Source organism: Dendrobates tinctorius, unplaced genomic scaffold (assembly GCF_039654945.1).
Source record: "Dendrobates tinctorius isolate UK_male_01 unplaced genomic scaffold, ASM3965494v1 ptg000143l, whole genome shotgun sequence".
Classification (NCBI taxonomy): Eukaryota; Metazoa; Chordata; class Amphibia; order Anura; family Dendrobatidae; genus Dendrobates; species Dendrobates tinctorius.
Genome location: NW_027361810.1, coordinates 33,029,243 through 33,052,945, shown reverse-complemented (window position 1 = coordinate 33,052,945; position 23,703 = coordinate 33,029,243). Strand labels below are relative to the sequence as shown.

Sequence of the window (23,703 nt, the reverse complement as noted above, 5' to 3'; positions counted from 1 at the left end):
CACATCTGACAGCAGACTAGCTCACCTGAAAACAAAACATGTGCACTGTCAGGATTCCGCTATATTTTCAGTGTGAGTGAGCGGATTTTGAGAGAAGCAGGATGAGAATCTTGTCGGCATGTGACTGCCCACTCGTGCTGGAAATAAAGGAGAATCCTGACAGTGTACATTCTGCACACCATCGCGATTTGTCAATCTGCAGTCACATGGAGTTGATGCAGAAATTTATCTCGAATCTGAAAACCCCTTTTAATAACATAATTCATACTGTGGGGTTAATAAATTCTGCAATAGCTGAATGATAATTACCTCATCTGTCATCAATGTGGCGATGGAGCGTCCGATCTCATGATACTGTTGTCCTTTTCCAAGAGGCCCCAGAAGTATGAACAAGAATCTGCAAAAGGAATGAAAGATTGGGGACAAGTTCTCTACATTCAAAGGGAATTTGTCATTGGGATTCTGCTACCCCATCTGAGAGCAGCATGATGTATGGGCTGAAGCCCTGATTCCAGCGTTATGTTAGCGGAGGTACAGCGCTTTTCCTGACAGTGACCACATCCCCATTCTCCAGAGAAGACAACATATATCTTCATAGCAAGCACAGTCGGCATTACCCCCACTAACATACACAATAAATCACAACCGTACAGCAGCATCTGATGAAGGTCCATAAATGACCGAAACGTTGTTAGTTGTTTCTTATGGACTATTGTTGTTTGTGAATAAAATCCACATTTATTTTTTTTGCAAAGCATCCACATGAGTGCAGAGTCCATTACTACTATTATCATATCAGGACATGTCATAAGGTTTCATTTTATATAGTACATACTCCGTTTAATACCTTGTAGGAATGGGAACTTCTGTAAGACCAGAAAGCAGGACTGCCGGAGAAAGCCGGACAAACGCGACAACAGCGCGGTCTAAGAATTCCAGTTCACCAACTAAGATGTTTGATGCCTCAGCTCCAGGAGGGATCTTTTTCATGAAATGCAAGTCAAACTATAACGGAAAAAAAAAAAAAAATTGGATCTAGGTTCAGTATCTTCCGTCAGTTTCATCTGGTCCTAAGATGTACGGTAGTGGTAATTTTACAACAACTAATTTCATATATAAGGCTATGTTCAGCGTGTCACTTCTTTCAAAGTTTTTCAGCGTATTTGCAGCATTTCCTCACCCATAGGATAATGGGTAAGTGTAAAAACACAGTAAAGCGAGCAGTTTTTGCTGCAAATTTGGTGCAAAACCTTAAGGAAGGTAAATTATGCCTTTTTTTTGGACCACTTAACTTATTCAGCATGCACAAGAGACAACAAAAAGCAGCAATAAAAACGCAGCAAAAGCGCAGCAAAAAAAAGCAGCGAAACCTGCGTTTTGTAAGGCTAGTTTCACATTAGCGCTTTTGAGCACAGCGACGGCCTGCGCACGGCCGCCGCTAAACCCCGCCCCCTGCCGCCCTTCCGCCGGTAGCTCCGCCTACTGGCGCCCTGCGTCCCCTATCTTTATCACTGGGGGCGCAGGCCATGCGCAGTATGCGTTTGGAGGTGCATGCGCCTTTTTGATGGTGCGCCGAGTGTAACCAAACTGCAGCAGGTTGCGTTTGGCGCAGGTCGGCGTACCGTCAAAAGGACGCATGCGCCGCCAAACGCATACTGCGCACGGCCTGCACCCCCAGTGATAAAGATAGGGGACGCAGGACGCATGCAGCGTCATGCGCCAGTAGGCGGAGCTACCGGCGGAGGCACGGCAGGGGGCGGGGCTTAGCGGCGGCCGTGCGCAGGCTGTCGCTGTGCTCAAAAGCGCTAATGTGAAACTAGCCTAAGCAGGTTCTTTACCTATTGAAAAAAAAAGCAGTAAAAATGCAGTGTATGAACATAGCCTAAGGATTCAATTTTCCTACTTTCAATCATACATTCAGCTTCCAACTTAGTTTTCCCCATTACATGCAGAATCAATCTACATAAAAACTGAAAATAAATACATTCCACTAATAATTTGATACCGCCTTAAAATATTACAGAGCTGTATTCGCGATTTTGAATGCTCCAGAGCTGAAATCTCCCAGCATTCCTTGCTGGCTCTGCATGTTGCATACTCTGGCGATTTACATTTTTGAAAATTGTCTTCTTAAAAGCAGTGCTGCGAAATTTAATGGAATATAAATTGTCTCTCTACTTCATGAGAGGAAGAGGATCTGTCACCAGATACGAAGTGTATATTGATCTCTATAACCTGATGAGGCAGGTGTACTTGCCTTGAAAATCCATATCAGCATAGTTATATAATCCTGACATTAGGATCAGCTGGACTCATATAATATAGATCTTAATATCAGGCAAGAAAACTCTTAAAACAGATAACAAGGAAAGAATTTTTTAAAAATAATTACACCAACCTCATCAGGTCTAAAGGATAAATTTATCGTTGCAGACTCTACACTGACCACATTCCCGGATACACTAGGCGAACGGACATTGTGATTAGCGTCTTCCATCAGCCATCTGGCAACTTACATATCTGCACACATTTCTGTGTTAACATTTACAAGATTATCTATGCAAATTTTGCTGGCATCTCCCCAGAGTTTGTGAATACGGCACCGGACATTTCTGTATTTTGTCAAATATTTATACATTTGGCATTCCAAAAAGAATAAAATAAAATATACACACCACGCAGTTAGAGGCCTTAAGTATAAAAACTCTTCAAACGAAAAATAATTTGTGCTTTTTATGACATTCCTGGTTTGGAGCAAAAATTTCTCTAAAAATTGGGTTGTTTCAGTTACTGCAGCTAATTGCTCATTAAATCAATGGAGCTGAATTGTGGCTCCAGATGCAGCTCGTGAATAGGAGTGGTGCTATTCTTGTGGGGAAACCACAGAACATTTTTACTTTCCTGGGGGTTTTCCTACCAGAAATTGTTCTCATTATTTTCTTAATTGGAACTTATCTCCCTAAAAGGGAGAATGAGAAGAACACCAGCGCCACCTGATGAAGACTGTCGAAACGCGTTGTATTTTAAATAAACTGCTTTCGATTTATGGTGGCCTTTTTATCAACGTGTCCATCGACCTGGTTTTATTTCCCCATTATAATTTCTTAAAGGAAGTCTTTCAGCACAAAATTACTTTTCAAACCAATCACAGACTTCTGGTATGTCTTTGGCATGGCCAAACATTTCACAACTGCTTGTTTTTCATCTACTGTATCTCTGCCTCCTCTTCTTGATTGACAGCCAGAAGAGGACTGAAACAGAGGAAATCAAGCAGACAGGAAGCTGCGCTGAAAAACTCCACCTTACTCCCAAAGGAAATCAATCAAGACAGAGTGGGCATGATGGTATTATGACTCTTTTCCACACTAGCACCGCCTACATGACTCCTGGTGAGTGCTGCATGCTCTTTTGTAACTGTTTTATGCAGTGAAATGGGCAATTCTAACAGGGGATGGTTCGTAAAGGTATTACAAAGCATTATAACACAATGGTGTTGGTTCCTTCTGTAAAACTCTAGAGACAGGTTAACTTTACTGCATTTCCCGTAGCTGTTCTACAGCCACCACACATGCATATATAGCCTGTTTGCTAGGCAATCCCTGTATGTGTTGTGGCTGTCGAAACACGAGAACTCAAACATATTTTTCGAGCACGCCAAAGTCACTCGGTTAGCACCCGAGTGTGTTCGAATAACACCTTATCCCGGCACGTTCGTGTGGAGCCCTGCGTCTTTACCGCCACAAAAGGGTTAAATATGTACTGTTTTGTATGTGTTTTGTAAGCAGTGGGAGTTATGTTTTCTCTGCTATAGACCACAACACACACACACACACACACAATTTACCTCACTCCCTTACTTGTCTGAAGCATAGAGCTTTGCAGACATACCCTAACTGGGAGGGGGAGGAGTCAGAGTTGTTGTTTTGAGTGGTGAAGAAGAAGGAGGAGAAGAACGCTCCTGGAAGCCATGATGACATGAGCTCCCTCCACGAGTAAAGCTAAAAAGCATCAGGGAATCAGCCCCTAGGCCATCCATGCTTTCAGAGCAGGGTGGTAAGCTGAGAGACTGTGTGAGTTTATACAACCAACAGCAAAGTGTTTTCCCTGGGAAAACTGCAGTGAACTAGGATCAGTGAAGGATTGTGCAAGAAAGAACTTGAGCTTCACACAGGATCCAAGCTGCCAGTTGCCAGAGGAGGAAAACACAGTGAGTAGGGGCTATACTGGAAGTTCTAGACTCCGGGAAGCCTTGGTCCCAGAAGGGATTAGAATAGCAGGAAGCTTACACCAAGTCACAGCAGAGTGAAGGATAACTCCTATTCTGCAGAGCAGACTGTAACCTGATGAGAGTTGTAATGTCTCCTCTGAACTGCACCTGAACTACAGTAAATAATAAGTGACTTTCCTTGTCTCCTGCCTTATTACTCCGTGTCTTCTACTTCCATCACAATCTCTGGGGGTCAGCCCTGGTTGGAGAGGGTTAACATCTGCACTCCTATCACCATCTACTCCCCCAGGGATCATCTGCAGTGCCGGCTATACTATAGTCGAACACTCGAACTGGCGTCACGAATCACTACATAAACTTTATCCTTAATCAATACTCCCATTTTACATGGCCGCCTGGGGCCACAGACCGGGTCACTGCCACTGCGACTTATCCCTTTAAGACGACCGGCTCGGTACCGAGTATCCCACGGCCTCTGGGGCGCATCATTTGCTCATCACTAGTTGTCACCCAATAATTCTATTCATTCATACACACATTACTATTGGTCCTATTGGTCCATATCCATAGTAATTTGTGTATGACTGCATAAAATTATTGTCTAAGAGTGGAGGGGGGGGAAATATTCATTTTTTGCAAAAAAAAGCACCACTCTTGCTCATGGATAGCGCCATTCCGGTAAACGAGGCTGACCTCCAATACCAAGTGCAACCAATGGACAAGAGTGGTGCTCTTTCAGAGGCAAACCCTTTGAGAATTCTCTATATCTAACCCTTCATAAGTAGTATACTGTACAGAGGTTTAATTTGCTCTTTAGAATTGCATGTGCCATTTGAATGATTTTCTTCTGCATCACTCACCTTGGAAACATCTAAAGTGCTGTTTTCTCTGCTGACGTCATTCTTATGTTCGATGCAGGAAGGCGCAGACTGCGGAGACATGAGCTGACCTGCTAAAGGACACAAACTGTTATTTTCCGATCCGTCGTGTCGAAACCATTTTTTACAAGAAGCCTCCTGAATACAGAGCAATGTTCCTCCTATAAGGACATTATATTCTGTTACAATACAAAGACTATAAACTACAATAGATTAGCAGCATGACGTAAATGTCAAGAAAATCCCGGAAATATACATAGCGATAGCTCTAATGGTATTATGGTGGTGGTCCTTCATCATAAGACAAGTCTGGCTTCTGACGTGGCTTACGGAAAGCACTACAAATAAGAAAGGAGATGAGACACCGATAGAGATATTAGATGATGGATATGAAACGTGATTCCTAATGCCCATTGCCACATGAGGAAATATTGCGTCTCTGAGTGGGCAATGCAGCAGAACGCAATGAAATTTACTGATAACTGAGCCATTTATGGGGGGGTACTCTGGCACTGATCATGGGAGATCACGGGTACAGTAATTAGAGGCTATCCGGTAAGGGTTACACTCTAGGGTTGAGGGCACTCATTGTTTATGGGGTACTTTTGTACAGATGATGAAATCATGAAGGTAAAGTCATAGCTACCGCTTTAAAAAATTAAGGGAAGACTGAAATAGATTCAAAGTGAAAATGCAGATGTAAATTGTAGATGTAAATTGTATCACTCGTTATCAATGTTCAGCGGAAACCTAAGTTATCAACAAATTGGGATTCCAAATTACTGGATCCAAATTAATTGGATCCAATCACTGTGAATGTCATCATGGGAGTCTACAATCTGACTCAGTAGGTTGTTTGTCCTCCACGTTACGGTATACACCCCTGATGAGACGGTGGATGATGCTCTCCTACAAGATCTGGTTCAGGACATCAGTGAGATCTTGGACAGTCTGTGGTGGTACTACACACATAAGATGCACTAAAATATAATGTCCCAGAGGTATTCAGTTGCAACGTGAAGACCAGTCAATGGCATTAATGTCTTTGTCATTTAGGAACTATCTACACACCCCTAAACACACGTCAAAATCCACAATAGACGACCTCAAAAGGCACAAGCTGAAGGTTTTACAATGTCCCTCACAGTCCACTGATCTAAACATCATTGAAAATCTGTGGCTAAACCTCAAAATAGCAGAGGATGCAAGACGACACAGGAATCTCACAGAACTGGAGGAATTTACCAAGGAAGAATGGATGAAAATCCCTCAAACAAGAATTGAAAGAATCTTGTATGGCTCCAAAAAGCATTTACAAGTTATGATACTTTCAAAAGGGGGTGCTACTAGGTGCTAACCATCCAGGATGCCCAAACATTTGCTTCGGCCCAGCTTCCGTTTTATAATTTTTATAATGTAAAAGATGAAAATATACGGTAGATTTCTTTTTTTGCCTAAAATACATTGGAAATGTGTCATCTTTAACTTTAGGCCTTTAAGAGATCATTTCATCTTCAACTCGCTTAACTGTTCACAACAACAGAAATTTTGACCAGGGATACCCAAACTTTTCCTTGTCACTGTAATGACCAAAAAATAGTGTTATTCTTCATGTACAAGCAGTTGAGAATAAGCTGGTAAATCTGCGCTGCTGGTACTACATCCACAATAAAGATTCAAAAGCGACGTAGAGATGTCTATGCGGTTTTAATCTCAGCGCATTTCGGAGTAGCAAAGTTCTTCCTCAGGAGATCACAATTAGGGTTATTTTGAAAATTCATATAAAAATGGCTATATCTGCCTGATAATAAAATGAGCACATTAAAAGACCGAATGAAGCTGGACCCATAAAACGCTCATTTGACTACTGGATGGAGGGAACTTTCAAAAGGATTCTATAGCTATTTTGACACGGATTTTTAAAGCAAGTACACCGGCCTTACCAGGTCTCAAGAGATTTATTTAACTATGTATTCAGTCTTTATAGTAATAATAATTCTCAATAAAAAAGGAAACCATAAAGCTTTCTGCAGAAAATGTTAATAATAGTGGAGTCAAAAAGAGTTAGTGAAGCACAGCACTTTCCTAGCGCTGCTACCAATCGGCTCCATTGATCTTCAGTCTTTCAGCCACGGTTCATCAGTCCCGCTGCAGCTGATCAGACATTGAGACACTGGTATTGAAATGTTAATAAAAATAACCAACACTTTTAATAAAAATGTAAAATAAAATGTAAAAAAAATCACAAAACCCATTCTAATTACTAACAGTGCGATCCTAAAAAAACTGTATGAAATGCTAATCAAACACTTCATAAATGTCTCATCACTGGGGTCCTGTATTGGGATTTCAAAAACGGACAACGCCCAGGTCCAACCATCAATGGAGTGTTGTTTAGGGCTAATTTTTATGATTTTAACAAGGGGACGGTGCATACACAGTAATGATGATGAGAAATCCCGGGAGCCACACCAACTTGTATAATAATATAGAGAAATCCAGTGAGCCACGCCCTCTTGTAAAGTCTATAAAAATTATAACTAATTACAAAAGACTTAGATCTCTGGAACAGTATGGTGGATTAAAAAAAAAATAAAAAAGACAGAAAACTCTGGCGGCAGTGACAATAAAATAAGTGCAAAAACTGTACCCTTTTAACATGGTCATAGGTCCTGTATAAGCCGTATTCACTCTATGGTCGTAGTGCACACTATGGTTTCCATATTCAGAAGAAAAGATCCAAAGTGTTTAGGAGAAACTTATATTGTAAAAAATTAAGAGTCTTTAGAAAAATTAATGGAAAGTTGAGGGTGGACGCATCTGTTGGGGTAAGAGAAGAGGTCCGCTGGTAAGGAAGGAGACAGACACTGTTTGGGTTCTCCATAGAAAATAGATTGAAAATCACTGCTGCATACCATAAGAGGCATATGCTTAAAGGGGTTATTAGGAAATAGAAAAAATTCTAAATAGCTAATCGTATAGTATAAATTCCCAAATATGTTGTAATTAGCAAATCACAACTGTTTTGTCTATGGAGGTAATCACTATGGAACAAAAAATGTCCGTCGCCTTGTTTCTCTGAGAGAAATCTGTCCTACAAAGTTAGGACATGAGCCTGTGAGCATGTGCAGTAGGAACTAGAGATGAGCGAACCCGAACTTAAAAGATGAGGGTTCGTACCAGGCAGTTAGGGTCCCCATTTCTTTCAATGGGGTTTAGGTACTGATTCAAGTTCAGGTACCCAAAGCCAAAGTTCAGGTACCAGAACCCAAACTTCCAGGGGTCCATTTATCCCTAGTAGGAACCTCTGAACTCCTTCCTATGTAGAGAGCTGTGCTCCATTAACACTACTGGAGATCCCAGAAGTGCTGAGGTAAGAAGAGGCCGCTCAAGCTTCTGTGAGCTCTGTCTTTCTGAATAACAATATAAGTATCACCAGGTCACAGCAGCAGAGCTCACAAGCTCCTGTTCTACTCCACATGTTCACATCCTCCTATCCTACTGCACATGCTCACATCCTCCTGTCCCACTGCACATGCTCACACGTTCCTGTCCTACTACACATGCTCACAAGCTCCTGTCCTACTGCACATATTCACATCCTCCTGTCCTACTGCACATGCTCACATCCTCCTGTCCCACTGCACATGCTCACACGTTCCTGTCCTACTACACATGCTCACAAGCTCCTGTCCTACTGGACATGCTCACAAGCTCCTGTCCTACTGCACATGCTCACATGCTCCTGTCCTACTGCACATGCTCACAAGCTCCTGTCCCACTGCACATGCTCACATGCTCCTGTCCTACTGGACATGCTCACAAGCTCCTGTTCTACTCCACATGTTCACATGCTCCTGTCCTACTGCACATGCTCACATCCTCCTGTCCTAGTGCACATGCTCACACACTCTTGTCCTACTGCACATGCTCACATGCTCCTGTCCTACTGCACATGCTCACATCCTCCTGTCCCACTGCACATGCTAACAAGCTGCTGTCCTATTACACATGCTCACAAGCTCCTGTACTACTGCACATGCTCACAAGCTGCTGTCCTACTACACATGCTCACACGTTCCTGTCCTACTGCACATGCTCACACACTTTTGTCCTACTGCACATGCTCACATGCTCCTGTCCTACTACACATGCTCACACGCTCCTGTCCTACTGCACATGCTCACATCCTCCTGTCCCACTGCACATGCTAACAAGCTGCTGTCCTACTACACATGCTCACAAGCTCCTGTCCTACTGCACATGCTCACAAGCTGCTGTCCTACTACACATGCTCACACGTTCCTGTCCTACTGCACATGCTCACACACTTTCGTCCTACAGCACATGCTCACATGCTCCTGTCCTACTACACATGCTCACATGCTCCTGTCCTACTACACATGCTCAGAGTCACAGGCTCCTGTCCTAACATTTTAGGACAGGTTTTCCGTCAGTGTAACAAGGCAGTAGTCATTTTAATTCTATAGTCATTACCTTTCTAGACAAAGGTTTGTGATTTACTAATTACCGTAAGGCTGTGTGCACACGCTGTGGATCCGCTGTGGATTTGGCCTCTGCAGATCCGCAGCAGTTCTGCAGACAGTGTACAGTACAATGTAAATCTATGTGATTTGCAATCTGCAGTGCACATGCTGCGGATTTTCAACTGCAGAAAAGCTGCGGTCTTGAATCCGCAGAAAGAACTGACACGTCAATTCTTTCTGCGGATTCCGCTGCGGTTTGCCACCTATTCCATTGTCCAGGTGCAAACCGCAGGGGAAAACCGCTGGCCAATCCGCAGGTAAAACCGCAGGTCATTTTAGCTGCGGTTTTACCTGCGGATCCGCAGATACAAATCCTCGGGTGAATCCGCAGCGTGTGCACATAGCCTAAATGTATTTAGAAATTTATTTATAATGACATTTCCTTTATTTACTTTTTTTTCTATTATCTCTTTTCGTTTTACTCTACGTGATCTTTCATGGAGACATAATGTGGTTCTAACCAATGGTCACAGATAATCGACTTCCACTGGAATCAGTAATCTGAATTATTCTTAGATTTTCCTACAAATTGGCTGTCTGTATGTATAGGAGGCACAATCACATTTTCTTTTTAACCGAGGCTCAGGACATCAAAGAAATAGCAGACTTAGACCAAACAACAAGCTGACATGAAGAAGACAACAACATGACTTTAGTTCTCTACATGTTAGGCCATTGTCACACGGTCAGTATTTTAAATCAGTATTTGTAAGCCAAAACCAGGAGTTGAACAGAGGAAAAGTATAATGGAAACACGTCACCACTTCTGTATTTATCACCCACCCCTGATTTCGGCTTACAAATACTGACGTAAAATACTGACCAAATACTGAACGTGTGAATGTGACCTTTAAGGAGCAGATTGCCAGAATGTTCCAAATTATAAAGCAGGTCACTATATTATTGGTATTACTTGTACATAGAGATCTGACTGCCTACTCCCCCACGGCACCCAAGTGACCCGGTGTCGACTATTTTTTCACAAATGCAATAAATTTGTTAGGTAATTTGGCAATCAGCAGCCAATTCGCTAGAGGTGGCCAATACCTACCAATCTGTCCTTGATAAATGTAACATTGGTGAATATCTCCCGTAGTTAGTGGCATGCAGTATACACATAGTAACAGACATCTAGAGTCCAAATGTCTACTTTTTACACTACCTCAAAAGCCAAGGAAGGAAGATGAGAGAGGAACAGAGATGAGATGATGAGCCTGTTAGAGACACATACAACAAAGACAGAGTAAAATAAAGAAGGAGAACGATGAATGACACAACACATAGCAGATTACATCAATGATCGGACCAGTAGAAGCGCTAATGCAGCGCGAAACGGCTGTCGGCATTTACACACCCGCTCCCATCCTCCCTATGCCGATGTTTTAAAGTATTGGAATAAAGAAGATTTTAACCGGTGAGTGCCATCCGTTTTCTTTTTTGGTGTATCTCTTGTCAATCAAGCCGAGCCGGGCACGGAGAAGCCAGAGGGAAGATGCCCTACAGATTCTTCTTCCACAACTGTAACTTTTTAAAAGCATTAAAAGCATATCTCCACTAACACGCCACAGTGTTTCAGAGTAAAATATCGTTCCTTCAATTGAAGGAGCCCACCAGGGTTTCAGATTGCCTGTGTTTAAGGCAGCATAAATCTGATGACTGGTTCCCTTTAAAGGGAATCTGTCACCCCATTTTTCGACTATGAGCTGCCGGCACCAACATCAGGGGCTTATGTACAGTATTCTGTAATGCTGTAGATAAGCCCCCAAGGTATCCTGAAAGAGAAGAAAAACGAGTTATATTATACTCACCCAGGGGCGGTCCGGGTCCGGTCTTGGTCCGATGGGTGTTGTGGTCCGGCGCCTCCCATCTTCTAACGGTGACATCCTCTTCTTTGCTGCCTGTCGTAGCTCCGGCGCAGGTGCACTGCTCTGCCCTGTTGAGGGCAGAGCAGAATACTGCAGTGCGCAGGCGCCGGGAGAGGTCGGTGCCGGCAGCTCATAGTCGAAATATGGGGTGACAGATTCCCCTTAATAAGAATCGTCTGTTTTATCTCTTTAAAAATGGTTTACAAAATACATCCAAGGTGAATCTCCCGATTAGAGATGAGCGACTTTGCCTTTTTTAGGGTCGAGTCGGGTTTCATGAAACCCGATTTTCTCAAAAGTTGAGTCGAACGAAATCGGCCGACTATAGGGAAAAGTCGGGAAACACGAAACCCAATGCAATTCAATGGGGAGAAAAGTCGGCAGTGAGTGGAGGACTGTAAACACACCTGGCATAAATTTTAACCCCAGAGGCGGCAAAATCTCTCTCTCTTCTCTCTCTCCCACTCCCACTCCAGCTATGCTACGCTACGCTTATCTCATTGGCTGAAAAAAGGTCACGTGCAAGCATTTGGCGAAACCCGACTTTGGCGCTTGGGTCGCCGACCGCATGGCCAACTTCACACCGTGGTCGGGTTTCGTTTCATGAAACCCGACTTTGGCGAAAGTCGGCGACTTTTGAATCTGACCGACCTGTCTCGCTCAACTCTACTCCCGATACATAATATCCGCCACCAATCTAAGACTTGTTATTTAATGATTTGCTTGGCGGAGTTTCCCAATTTGTCCAGGTAGAAATGTAATGAAATATAATACTGCTCTAGAGACAACATTAATACAATGAGTGATGTTGTTCAGGAGAGGAAATCTTAAGACAGCAGCACACATTTTATTCAGATCAGGCCTGCAAACAAGATCCTAATCCTTGTAGATGGTTCTGCGTGACTTCTTATTATATAGGGCCCAGGCATCGCTTTATTCAGTTTTTATAGGTATCATTTTAATGAGAATGGACATAAAAAGGCTAATGTTGGACACATTAAGGTTTGTCACAATAGTTGATGTGGTAGACAAATGTGTTAAAATTTAGTGTAAAACACTAATGAGAATTACAGTATATTACAAGAAATAAGATAAATTCCAAAACTCAACTTTCTCATGCTGACGGCAAAAAATGGCTCCAGCAAGTCTCTTATTAAAGACAGATACGCAGAGAAGGAAGATGTACTGTCCACCGCTTCATTCGTCCAATGAGCACGCTAAAATGGCCTGTTCTGACTTACTTATGTATAAAAGCGAAGCAAAAATATTTAAATTTATATATATCACAAGCCGTTCATTTCATTAATCCCTAGACCCCTGTCTGAGGCATTTTACCCAGCCAAACCAGCACCAATGAAGGGCAAAGCCCCTGAAACACTTGTCTGTAAATGGAGTTTCTGGATTGTTTTTTTAATTCTAATTCATGCAGCAAGAAACTTTAAAGTGTGAATATTGACGTTTAGGATTGTTACATGCAACAGGTGGCACTAGAGATTCTTCCTCTCTGAAGAGGCTAATTGCCTATATATATTTCAATAGGGGCAAAGTAGCAGCAACTAAGCCAAAAATATCATATTACTTTGTACAGTAGATGTAACCTAATTTCAAAATTGGAGGAAATGGAGTGACTACTGGGGAAGTGGAAGAGATGCTGTAAGTATTCGTATTCGGCAAGTGGAAGAGATGCTGTGACTACCAGGGAAATGGAAGAAATGTTGTGACTTCTGGGGAAGTGGAAGTGATGCTGTGACTACTGGGGAAGTGGAAGAGATGCTGTGACTACTGGGGAAGTGGAAGAGATGCTGTGACTACTGGGGAAGTGGAAGAGATGCTGTGACTATAGGGGAAGTGGAAGAGATGTTGTGACTATAGGGGAAGTAGAAGAGATGATGTGACCACTGGGGAAGTGGAAGAGAAGCAATGGCTACTGGGGAAGTGGAAGAGATGCTGTGACTACTGGGGAAGTGGAAGAGATGCTGTGACTACTGGGGAAGTGGAAGAGATGCTGTGACGGCTGGGGAAGTGGAAGAGATGCTGTGACTACTGGGGAAGTGGAAGAGATGCTGTGACTACTGGGGAAGTGGAAGAGATGCTGTGACTACTGGGGAAGTGGAAGAGATGCTGTGACTACTGGGGAAGTGGAAGAGATGCTGTGACTACTGGGGAAGTGGAAGAGATGCTGTGACTACTGGGGAAGTGGAAGAGATGCTGTGACCACTGGGGAAGTGGAAGAGAAGCAATGGCTACTGGGGAAGTGGAAGAGATGCTGTGACTACTGGGGAAGTGGAAAGTGGAAGAGATGCTGTGACTATAGGGGAAGTAGAAGAGATGATGTGACCACTGGGGAAGTTGAAGAGAAGCAATGGCTACTGGGGAAGTGGAAGAGATGCTGTGACTGCTAGGGAAGTGGAAGAGATGCTGTGACTGCAAGGGAAGTAGAAAAGATGATGTGACTACTAGGGAAGTAGACAAGATGATGTGACTGCTGGGGAAGTGGAAGAGATGCTGTGACTGCTGGGGAAGTGGAAGAGATACTGTGACTACTAGGGAAGTGGAATAGATGCTGTGACTACTGGGGAAGTGGAAGAAATGCTCTGACTACTGGGGAAGTGGAAGAGATGATGTGACTACAGGGGAAGTAGAAGAGATGATGTGACCACTGGGGAAGTGGAAGAGAAGCTGTGACTACAGGGGAAGTGAAAGAGATGCTGTGACTACTGGGGAAGTGGAAGAGATGCTGTGACTACTGGGGAAGTGGATAAAATGCTGTGACTACTGGGGAAGTGGAAGAGATGCTGTGACTACTGGGGAAGTGGAAGAGATGCTGTGACTAATGGGGAAGTGGATGAGATGCTGTGACTACTGGGGAAGTGGATGAGATGCTGTGACTACTGGGGAAGTGGAAGAGATGCTGTGACTACTGGGGAAGTGGAAGAGATGCTGTGACTACTGGGGAAGTGGATGAGATGCTGTGACTACTGGGGAAGTGGAAGAGATGCTGTGACTACTGGGGAAGTGGAATAGATGCTGTGACTACTGGGGAAGGGGAAGAGATGCTGTGACTAATGGGGAAGTGGATGAGATGCTGGGACTACTGGGGAAGTGGAAGAGATGCTGTGACTACTGGGGAAGTGGATGAGATGCTGTGACTACTGGGGAAGTGGAAGAGATGCTGTGACTACTGGGGAAGTGGAAGAGATGCTGTGACTACTGGAGAAGTGGAAGAGATGCTGTGCCTAATTTCTGCAAGCGAGGACAATGCTGTTACTGCTGGAGAACTAAATTCTGACAAATTGGGAGATGTGTTAATTCAGGTTAGCAAAATGTGCTTTAAGTAAGTCACTAAATCAGATATAGCCATATAGTCTTCTAAGGAGTTTGGACTTTCCCTTACTTTGTCATGATGGTCCCTAAACAATAAGTTGATTATAGAATGTGCCAGTACTGTGCGTGGCAGTGGTCAGCTGTAGTATGTGTAGCGCCACCACAGGGAAAGTATAGCAGTGCACCCGGCTTACTGAAATCAGCTGTCTGTCTGAGCAATATGGAGGATCGCCGAGCCCTCCACCAGTGAGTGACCCTATTGGTAGACAATTCTCGCTCAAACTCTGCGCATTAACTCAAATATTTCCAATAAACATTGTTTGACAATAATATAAAACAAAAAAGACCTACATTCCCTATAAGGAACACGTACATAATAAAGCCATCAAAAATGACAATCCTACATCAGCCAAACTGCAGACACATGATATTTGCCAATTATATCTGTGACACGTACTGGCAGCAATCTATCCATAAATCATATGACTGTGGGACGAGGACTGTCAAATTCACTGAAAATTAATGAAAATATAAAAAAATGACTTCTACTCCGAGACAATCTATAAGATGAACAGAACTGGAAATCCTTGGAGGGTTTAGGGATTTCCATAGGTAATTGTTATTCTGTGTACTGAATATATACTGTACATATTTTTATTTGTACATAGTAAAGAGCATTTCTAAACAGCAATGTACTGTAAAAGACTTTATCACTCCGCTTGGATGACGTGAAAACGACACAAATTTCCTAGAATTTGTCATGTAAAATAAAGGCAAACAAAAGCCATTGTACCACTAGTGAACACCAGGAGGCGCTGCATAGGCACTTAGAGGATCTGCACAAATGAAGCGTACTGTATATTTTTTTTATCAGGTTAAAGGGGTTTTCCAAGCTTAAAGTGGATGTCTGGAGAAAAAAAAAATTGAAGGAGAGGTGATAACATATTGATCGATGGGGGTCCGACTGCTGGGAACGGAATGAATTTGCTGCATGGGGGAACTTTTATCCCCTTAGAATCAAGCGGCAGTGCGCATGCTCGTCCGCCTCTTCACTCATCTCTATGGGGGTTATGAGATATGCTCTCTGATTCATTTTAATGGGGATAAAAGTGATCAGAGCAGGTTACACTGGCCGGACCCTAACTGATCAATCCGTTTTTTTTCTCCATCTTCTCCTCATCTAAGAAAATCAGATTTGTGATAAATAGACACAATTATAACATCCATTTAATTCTGGATTTCTCTTCGCCCATCAAGCTTCTAACTGAAAAACAGTATTTATTTCCTCAGAGTAACAATATTCTTTTCTTTTCATCTCTATTGAACGACTCCAAAGAGCACAATCCATCATCAATCATCGTAATCGCATGGTTTAGTGCAGTGACCGGCAGATCGATGTTACTGGTGGGCAGTGAGAATTAGTAACTGCTAATCAACTTTAATGTTGCATCAGAAGAAAATGTCACCAACGTCTCATCCAGGTTGTATTGTACGGACTGATCTTATTATGATGGAATGCTGAAGATAATAGAAGATGGCTCCAAGACAAATGAAAAAACAACTACAGGCGTCTTGTGAATTCTTAAGCTGGCCACTTTACAAAAGCTTGTTTGTCCACCAGCTAGGTCTCCTGAAAACTCCATAACCTTGTAATGAGAATGCTCGGCAGGACCCGGCATCCAACCTCTCGGTAAGAGAATAGGCTGGCTATACAGTGCGGTGGAATATGAAGGCGCTATAGAAATAAAATACATAAATATAGAGAGAGTGTTAGGTTGAACAATAATAAATGTTGACTACTCCTGGCCCAATGGGTATTGATCAGTGCGCACTAAAAGAATCACAACAGAGTCTCAGTCGGATGTAACCTCTCTGATCAATCTATGGCACAGCTCCAAGAGAGAGAGAGCTTTATTGATTCAAACATAGGTTCGTATATCCCCTTTAAGGGGGCTCAGTTAACTATAAAATGGGAGTGTTCGGATGTATTCCATTGGTTAGTGGGTTGGGCAGTGAGCTAGTCCGTGGGCGGATCCATGAGGTCATCAGGCTGGGTTGGTCCATGAGGTGATCAGAGTGGGCGTTATTGTGGGCGGATCCATGGAGCACATGGTGTGTGGTGAAACAGGAAATTCCAGATCCATGAGCACATGGTGTGTGGTGAAAACAGGAAATGGCAGCCATTTTTAGTGTCACGCTTTGATCTGAAAACGCTCATGTAAGGTGAGATAATACACTTTTTGGGTAGCTCCCCTCAATCTCTTATGTCTTGCATTTAATTAAGAATTTGATCTTAAAGCTCTCCTCAACAAGAGTAACATACTGCAGTTTCGGCAGAAGTTTACTGTATCTCGATTAGGAAAAACAAAAATTGGGCATGTCATGGGTATGTTGGATTCACATGTGCCCAATATTTCTTTGCCCTGAATCTGTCTTGCAAGAAAAATAAGTTCTCATTCAGACTAGAAAGAAAACAAAAAACATTTTTTTATTTTGCGCAAAATTCTTGAACCCTGTCCGCCATCTTGAAGAATTTGAGTTAACGAAACCACAAGGTATAAAAAGAAGACTGAATAAAAAAAATTATGCAAATGAAGAATCAGGCTGAAAATCTGATCTAAAAAAATTACCATTCTCAATCACCACTTAAATTCCTTTGGTAAAAATGTGAATAAGATGAAGGGATAACTTACCATTTTTGTCCATGGAGTGGGGTTCTGACTGCTTCTTGCCAATGTCAGCAAATGAGCGCACTATTGGGATCCTGTTGCTGAGCTTCTTTTGGTTTTGGTGATAGTGTCTTTTCAGAAGAGCTTCATGAACTCGATGACGGACGTCTTCACTTAGCTGCCCAGATGCGACCTGCTGATCCAGAATCATATCTGAGTAAGAAAAAAGTTGGAGATGTGTTAGTTATCATTCTTTTTTTATCTAATTAGACAGAATGCTCCCGGTAATAACCCAGGTATGCTTCACTAAAGGCCAGGACTTGGTCACAGTGCGATGTAAGGTGGCAGCCCACGCTGGCCCCCAAGGCTTGATCACGGCCAGAAGATCTGGCCTGTAGAGAAGAGGCTGGAGATGGTGGAATTTGATGGCAAAAAGAAGAGGACCAGGCAGCAGACAGCGAGTAGAGGGGCGACCGTTGATGATATTAGAATTAGGTTCTACCATTTGTCAGTCCTAAATAGTTTACAAAAATGGCAGTAGGGCTTTTTTTATTACTAATCCTAAATCAAGGTGTTAGAATTTGTGTAGAGCCACGATTTTTAGGAAATTCAACTCGAACTCGATCCTCTGTGGATTGATCCCCTCATCTCTACTGTAAACACATTTCACCCGATTTCCAACTGGCTGTATTTTCCGATGAAGAGCAGTAAATATCGGTGTCCACAAAGGTCATTATTACTTATTAATGGGCATTCTAAATTTATTAGGGTCACCCAGGATAATACTACCTGATATAACTCAAGGCAATAACAAGAGGCAAAATTAACGGAGCACTTAAAGAAGCTTTCGCATCAAAGTTTTTATCCTCAATATATTTCAATCATCATATTATATGGCGCTGTCTACTTACAATTAGAGTTGTGCAAATTTGTTCGGGTTCCCTCTTATTCGGCAACGCATAGTGCTTACCAAATAAGCTGCAGAGGGAACCCGGCTTCCTGGATTGAGCCGGATGACCAGCTGATCGGCGCCGCTGCTGCATGTGTCACAACTGTGTCACAGTCACAGCACATGCATGGTAAGTCCATTTGTTGGGATCTCCATGCATGTGCTGTGACAGTGACACAGCCGCGACACGTGCAGCAGCGGCGCCGATCAGCTGATCAGCCGGCGCAATCCAGGAAGCCTGGTTCCCACTGCAGTTTATTCGAAAAGCGATACAGCTTGCCGAATAAGAAGGAACCCAAACAAATTCGCTCAACTCCACTTACAATTACTCATTTTGCCTTTCTACCCCGTAAGTCTATGTGACTGCACACTTCTGAATTGTCACAGTACATAATGTCAGGATTCTCTGGTGCCAGCAGTGAGAGGGGGAAGAAGTCATGAAACCGCAGGTATGTGATTTATATGCATTCGTTCATGTGATGACTAGACATGCCTTGTTCACTGAAAATAAATTAGGCAAGGCCGGACACATCCAGTTGGAATGTGGCCGGAAGTTTGCAAATTGCATACTTGCGTTCACATGACCGTCCACTTTTGACGCCATCATTGGAGAATCCTAAAACTGTGCAGCGCACACGCTGTGACACTTCAAAAGCCTGCAGTCACTTAGAGTGATTGCAGACTTTCATCACAAACCTGGACGCACCCTTTAATTGTAAGATAAAGCCCTGTATCCAATCCTAACAGTGTGCACTATACTCACTGTCAGGATTCAGCTCTGCTTGCTAATTGCAGCAGTTATCACACGGCCACGTCACTTACATGCGATTTTCAAACTTATGGTCACATGATAATTAGCCTTTTTTCTTGCTTCTCTAATTTTTTCACTGAACATTGAGAAATAGGAAAAGCAGTTTGTTGTTACATAAATGTATGTAAGCAATTTGCATATGAATGGGCGGTCACATGACTACTACTCAAACCGCATGAGGGGTGGCGCCAAATAGAATTCTTGCCCGGGTGCCGTAAAACCTAGATCCACATGCGTATAATGGAGCACTTGGGGAATTCTAATTTTCAAAAGAACACACACTTTCTTCACAACTATCTCTCCAAACTGAATGTAGCTCACAAAGTGAAGAAGGCTGGAAGCCCCTGATCTAGAAGATCTACAGTTTGGTAGTTGTTGTTTTTAGGTAGACCCCATAAATGTGTACAGAAAGATTGTCATTTTCAAAAAAAGAGCATGACCTAAGTGCTAATAGTCCAGGATAAACCTATCCCGGCTACGACGCTTTAAATAAAGCTCCGTGCTGATAGCAGCAGTGACCTGGATTTCAGGACCATTAAAAGTGCCTTTAAGGTAAAATGTCATAATAATAATAAACTGCTGTTTGTCTAAATATGATGTGGGTGGAAATGCTAAAAATGGCAACTACAGCATTTTATTTTCACAATGGTTTCTTACAGTTTCGTAAAGTCAGTTATTTTATCTTTGGGAAGTTAATACGCAGGTAAATGAGTGATGTTCTCACTAATCCTGGCAATCTGATTCATCACGATTCTGAGTCATGCAAATGAAAATAAATGCACAAAATTCATTTTATAAATAGATGTCTTTGACATTACAATTTTTTATTACTATTTATATCATTAGTTATCACGGCTCTATGCTCAATGACTTTCATAATCTAGTAAGCCAAGCTGACTCCAAAGGCTACACAAATGAACTACGACTGGTTAAGGCTGAGCACGATGGAGCTTCTGTTCCCGACTTTGTCAGGGATTTCTGCCTGACTCCTTGAAAAATTGGGATTCTGACATGCTCCTGATGGAGTCATAGACTTCAAGTCTGTCTGAGGCCGTCAGCGCAAAAAATCTGGCTCAGACAAAGTGGTCTGATCTGGACTTACTAAGGGACTTACTAAGGGGCCCACTGGGTTGTTTCCACAAAGTAGTTGCTATCCAGAGTTGCAACCTTAGGGAAGGATAGTCAAAACTGTCAGTAACTTGCGGTATAGAACCAGCCAGGTACAAAATTAGAAGATAAAACCATACTCAGGGAAACAGCCGGGTTTGAATACCAGATGATCAGTCAAAGCGTGGTCAGATAGGCCATGATCAAGATGAGGGGGGATGACAGAAACAGATGTAATAAGGGGGAATAAGCTGTATGAAAATCAGGGTATACACAACACTAAAAAGCACCAGAGTCCAGGGTGTAATCCAAGCACAATATCTGTCAATTCGCAGCAGTATGCTGGGAATTAAGTAAGGTGTGGAACTGCCCTACAGACCACAGAAAGGGGTTGACTTCATTTTCTGGGTGTGCCATGAAAAAGGTTCATCAGGCGTTCATTTTTGTAAAAATTAGATCCTTTTCTTTAATGTTTATATGCACATGGACGTGGTTGATTTGAATAGATTTCACTGATCAGATTGAAAGTCAAGGGGGCAGATATAGAAAGCTGTCTTAAATTAAAATGGGTCTTTGCTGCCCATAGCAACCAATCACAGCGCAAGTTTCATCTTTTAATTACAGAATCTGAATTAAAAAATAAATGTTATAGGCATCTAAGAATATTTTTTTAAATAGCTTCATAAATCTGCCTCATTTGTTAGTTTAGCCAGTTCTACATAAAACTTAGCATATCAGTGGAGATGTCCCTCTAGATATGGTATCAATCTTAGATCAATACTTCAGCCCTCTAAAGGATATCCTCTAGAGCACCAGGAGAGAAGACCTGGCACTCAGTTTCAGTAACTATGCTCACTTTTGTTATAACAACTTGCATTCTTCCAACACCTCCCCTTGAGAACGTGCGTCGGGGCTGTGCTGGCAGGGCCAACTTGATTCTCCCCTACTATGAGTAAGTAATATCACCTATATCTACCTCTCTGTTTCCCCCTTTGTTTATAGCCATCTGTGCTTTGTCATTACATATCGTGTTCAAAGACCATCTGTATAGGTGTTTTGTACATTGAGTGCTGTTAGATATGTTTGGGATCCACTTTTTATTCATCCTTATCTGACACATTTGTAACTTATGGTACGGTAATTGGTTTTATGAATTTTTTCAATAAATATTTTTTTTTATTTCATTGGTAGTTTATGGCTACTCCTTTTTTCAGTGTTTTGCCTAGCTTGCATTCTTGGTAGCATACGAGACTCAGCGTACCATCAAGCTTTGCCAAATGTTCATGAGGTCTCAAGTGTCCAGTGTTTGTTCTCATTTTACTTTTGCTGTTCCTCTAAGTAGGCAGTGTTTTGTTTCTCATAAAGCCATCATATGGTTTCAGAGATATGGGCCTTTTTATTTAGTGTTAGTTATTATGGGTTTTGCCAGAGGGGCGTGGCTCCACAAGATCCTCTGGGGCGTGACTTTAGGCTGATCTGCATGATAGTAAAGACCATAAAAATCAGAAAAAAGAACAGGCCCATATCTTTTGAACCATAACATAATTTTTAAAAGAAACAAAAAAGAAATACTTGGAAGCAGCACGAATAAAATTAGAGCAAAAATTGATCACTTTTGACCTGGTGACAGGCCCCCTTTATGACAAGGAGTTTTTTTAATTTTCTTACTTAAAGGGGTTAGACCATAAACATCACATGAGAGGTGATAAATGTATAATTAACGAGATGCCAGTGTTATGTCCATTAGTCCATTAGATAATGAATAAAGTGGTAATATGTATGTGTGACTATTTCTCCATCAATGGGGGTCTTAGCAGTGGGACCCCAGTGATCATATATTTATCACCAAGCTGATGGACTGCTGAAAAAAGTTGTTTATGTTCCAAGATTGAAGATTTGACATTTCGTTTCTGTATTTAGCTACAAATTCCTCTAAATCCAAGTATGTTATGAATATTGCAATACATTAATAGCCTTAAAAAAATATCAGTAAAGGATTTTTACCAGCTAAAGAGCTACTGTCCTGGAAAAACCGGAACACATGGCAAACCCAACAATAGTTAATCCAGGCTTGGCCACAACATTGCAGTCAAGGCATATTTCCCCGGCATAGATAGTCAGCATTTCTTCACATTTGCACAATAAATGTGGATAGTCAAAGTGGATTATTACTAAAACTTGGCTTTTATTAAATTTCTGCAAAAACGTTTTATGAAATACATGTCATGCAAAACCAACCTAGTGCAGTTTGCATAATGCTAGGTCCATTATTTTGATCCACGACATTAAATATGGAGATTAAAGAAAAACCCTGTTACATGTCGACAGAGAACCTGAGCACGGATTATATAACGTGTTGTTCAGTCCCCGAGGTTCATTTAAGAAGCCCGTCAGTTATCAGCGCTCTTATTTAGAAGGCTCTGCCCACAATGTATTTCATTCCACTAATCTCCTTCCAGCAAAGTCATAATGTTTCATTTATTAAAACCTTGAATAATTGTAAAATATCCAAGTCGCATTTCAAGCACGCAGTAGTTGTTGGCTCCGAAAGCTAAATCAAAATTAACTCTAATTTATTAATATAAAATGATCTGCAAAGCTTGTAAAAAAAAAAACACAGAAATTTTGGCCTTTCTCGGATGCTGCGACTCAGCTCCTATGAAAGTGAATGAGAACTGAGCTGCCGTACCTGAAAATGGCCACTAGACAGTGTGTGGAGTGGCGCTGTTGGAGCTCTGAAAACTTTGCACATCCAGGTGCCGCTGGAGTTGCAAACAGCTGAGCAGTGGGGGTGCCACGTGTTGCTGAGTCAATAGGTTATGTAAAGGAGAAGGAGGAAATGTCCAGGTATGCGTCACCGAGGTGGCTAGCCTTAGTGATGTAAGTCCCAAAACTGAAGGCTCTAGTAATGGTAAGTTGATGAGAAGGTTTTTATTGGGAACGAAGGATTTACGAGTGACCAAAAGATTTTGGGTAGGAAAGGTTTCTCCCTTGCATGCCAGTCTGGGGCTTGCAGGCCCTAAAAAAGGCAGGTGGGTAGGCTCAGGTGGGTGTGACGTGTTGGAACTGGAGAGAAACCAGTAATGGTGATCACACTGCGCCGGACCAGTATTGTTGTCTGAGACCCTGCTGTTGCTTTACTTTCCCGAGGAAAAAAAAAAAGATTTTTGGTAAATTTGTGCTGGAAAACGTCTGTTATTCATTTGAGAACTGTGAAAGTTTATGGAGTCTAATAAACCTCACACTGTTAGGACACAAGAATCCGATTCCTGTATGCGCTCTTGGGTCGCCCTCACACCCAGGGCAGCGGGGTACCCGGTACCGG

At 42.3% G+C, this 23,703-nt stretch overlaps 1 protein-coding gene across 3 annotated transcripts in view; it reads right to left on the bottom strand.

Annotated features, from left to right (window-relative positions):
• The window catches only part of SLC4A10 (solute carrier family 4 member 10), a 273,046-nt gene that overhangs the window by 55,515 nt on the left and 193,828 nt on the right, over nt 1–23,703 (bottom strand). For 2 of the 3 annotated variants that reach the window (XM_073545735.1, XM_073545736.1), the window contains exons 6-9: nt 17,536–17,724; nt 5,089–5,177; nt 848–1,005; nt 310–397 (exon numbers count right to left, since the gene is read on the bottom strand). In XM_073545735.1, the coding sequence (XP_073401836.1) occupies nt 310–397; nt 848–1,005; nt 5,089–5,177; nt 17,536–17,724 (524 nt within the window). Of the gene's footprint in view, nt 1–309; nt 398–847; nt 1,006–5,088; nt 5,181–17,535; nt 17,725–23,703 lie in introns of all 3 variants that reach the window. The other variant, XM_073545734.1, reaches the window with a different exon arrangement.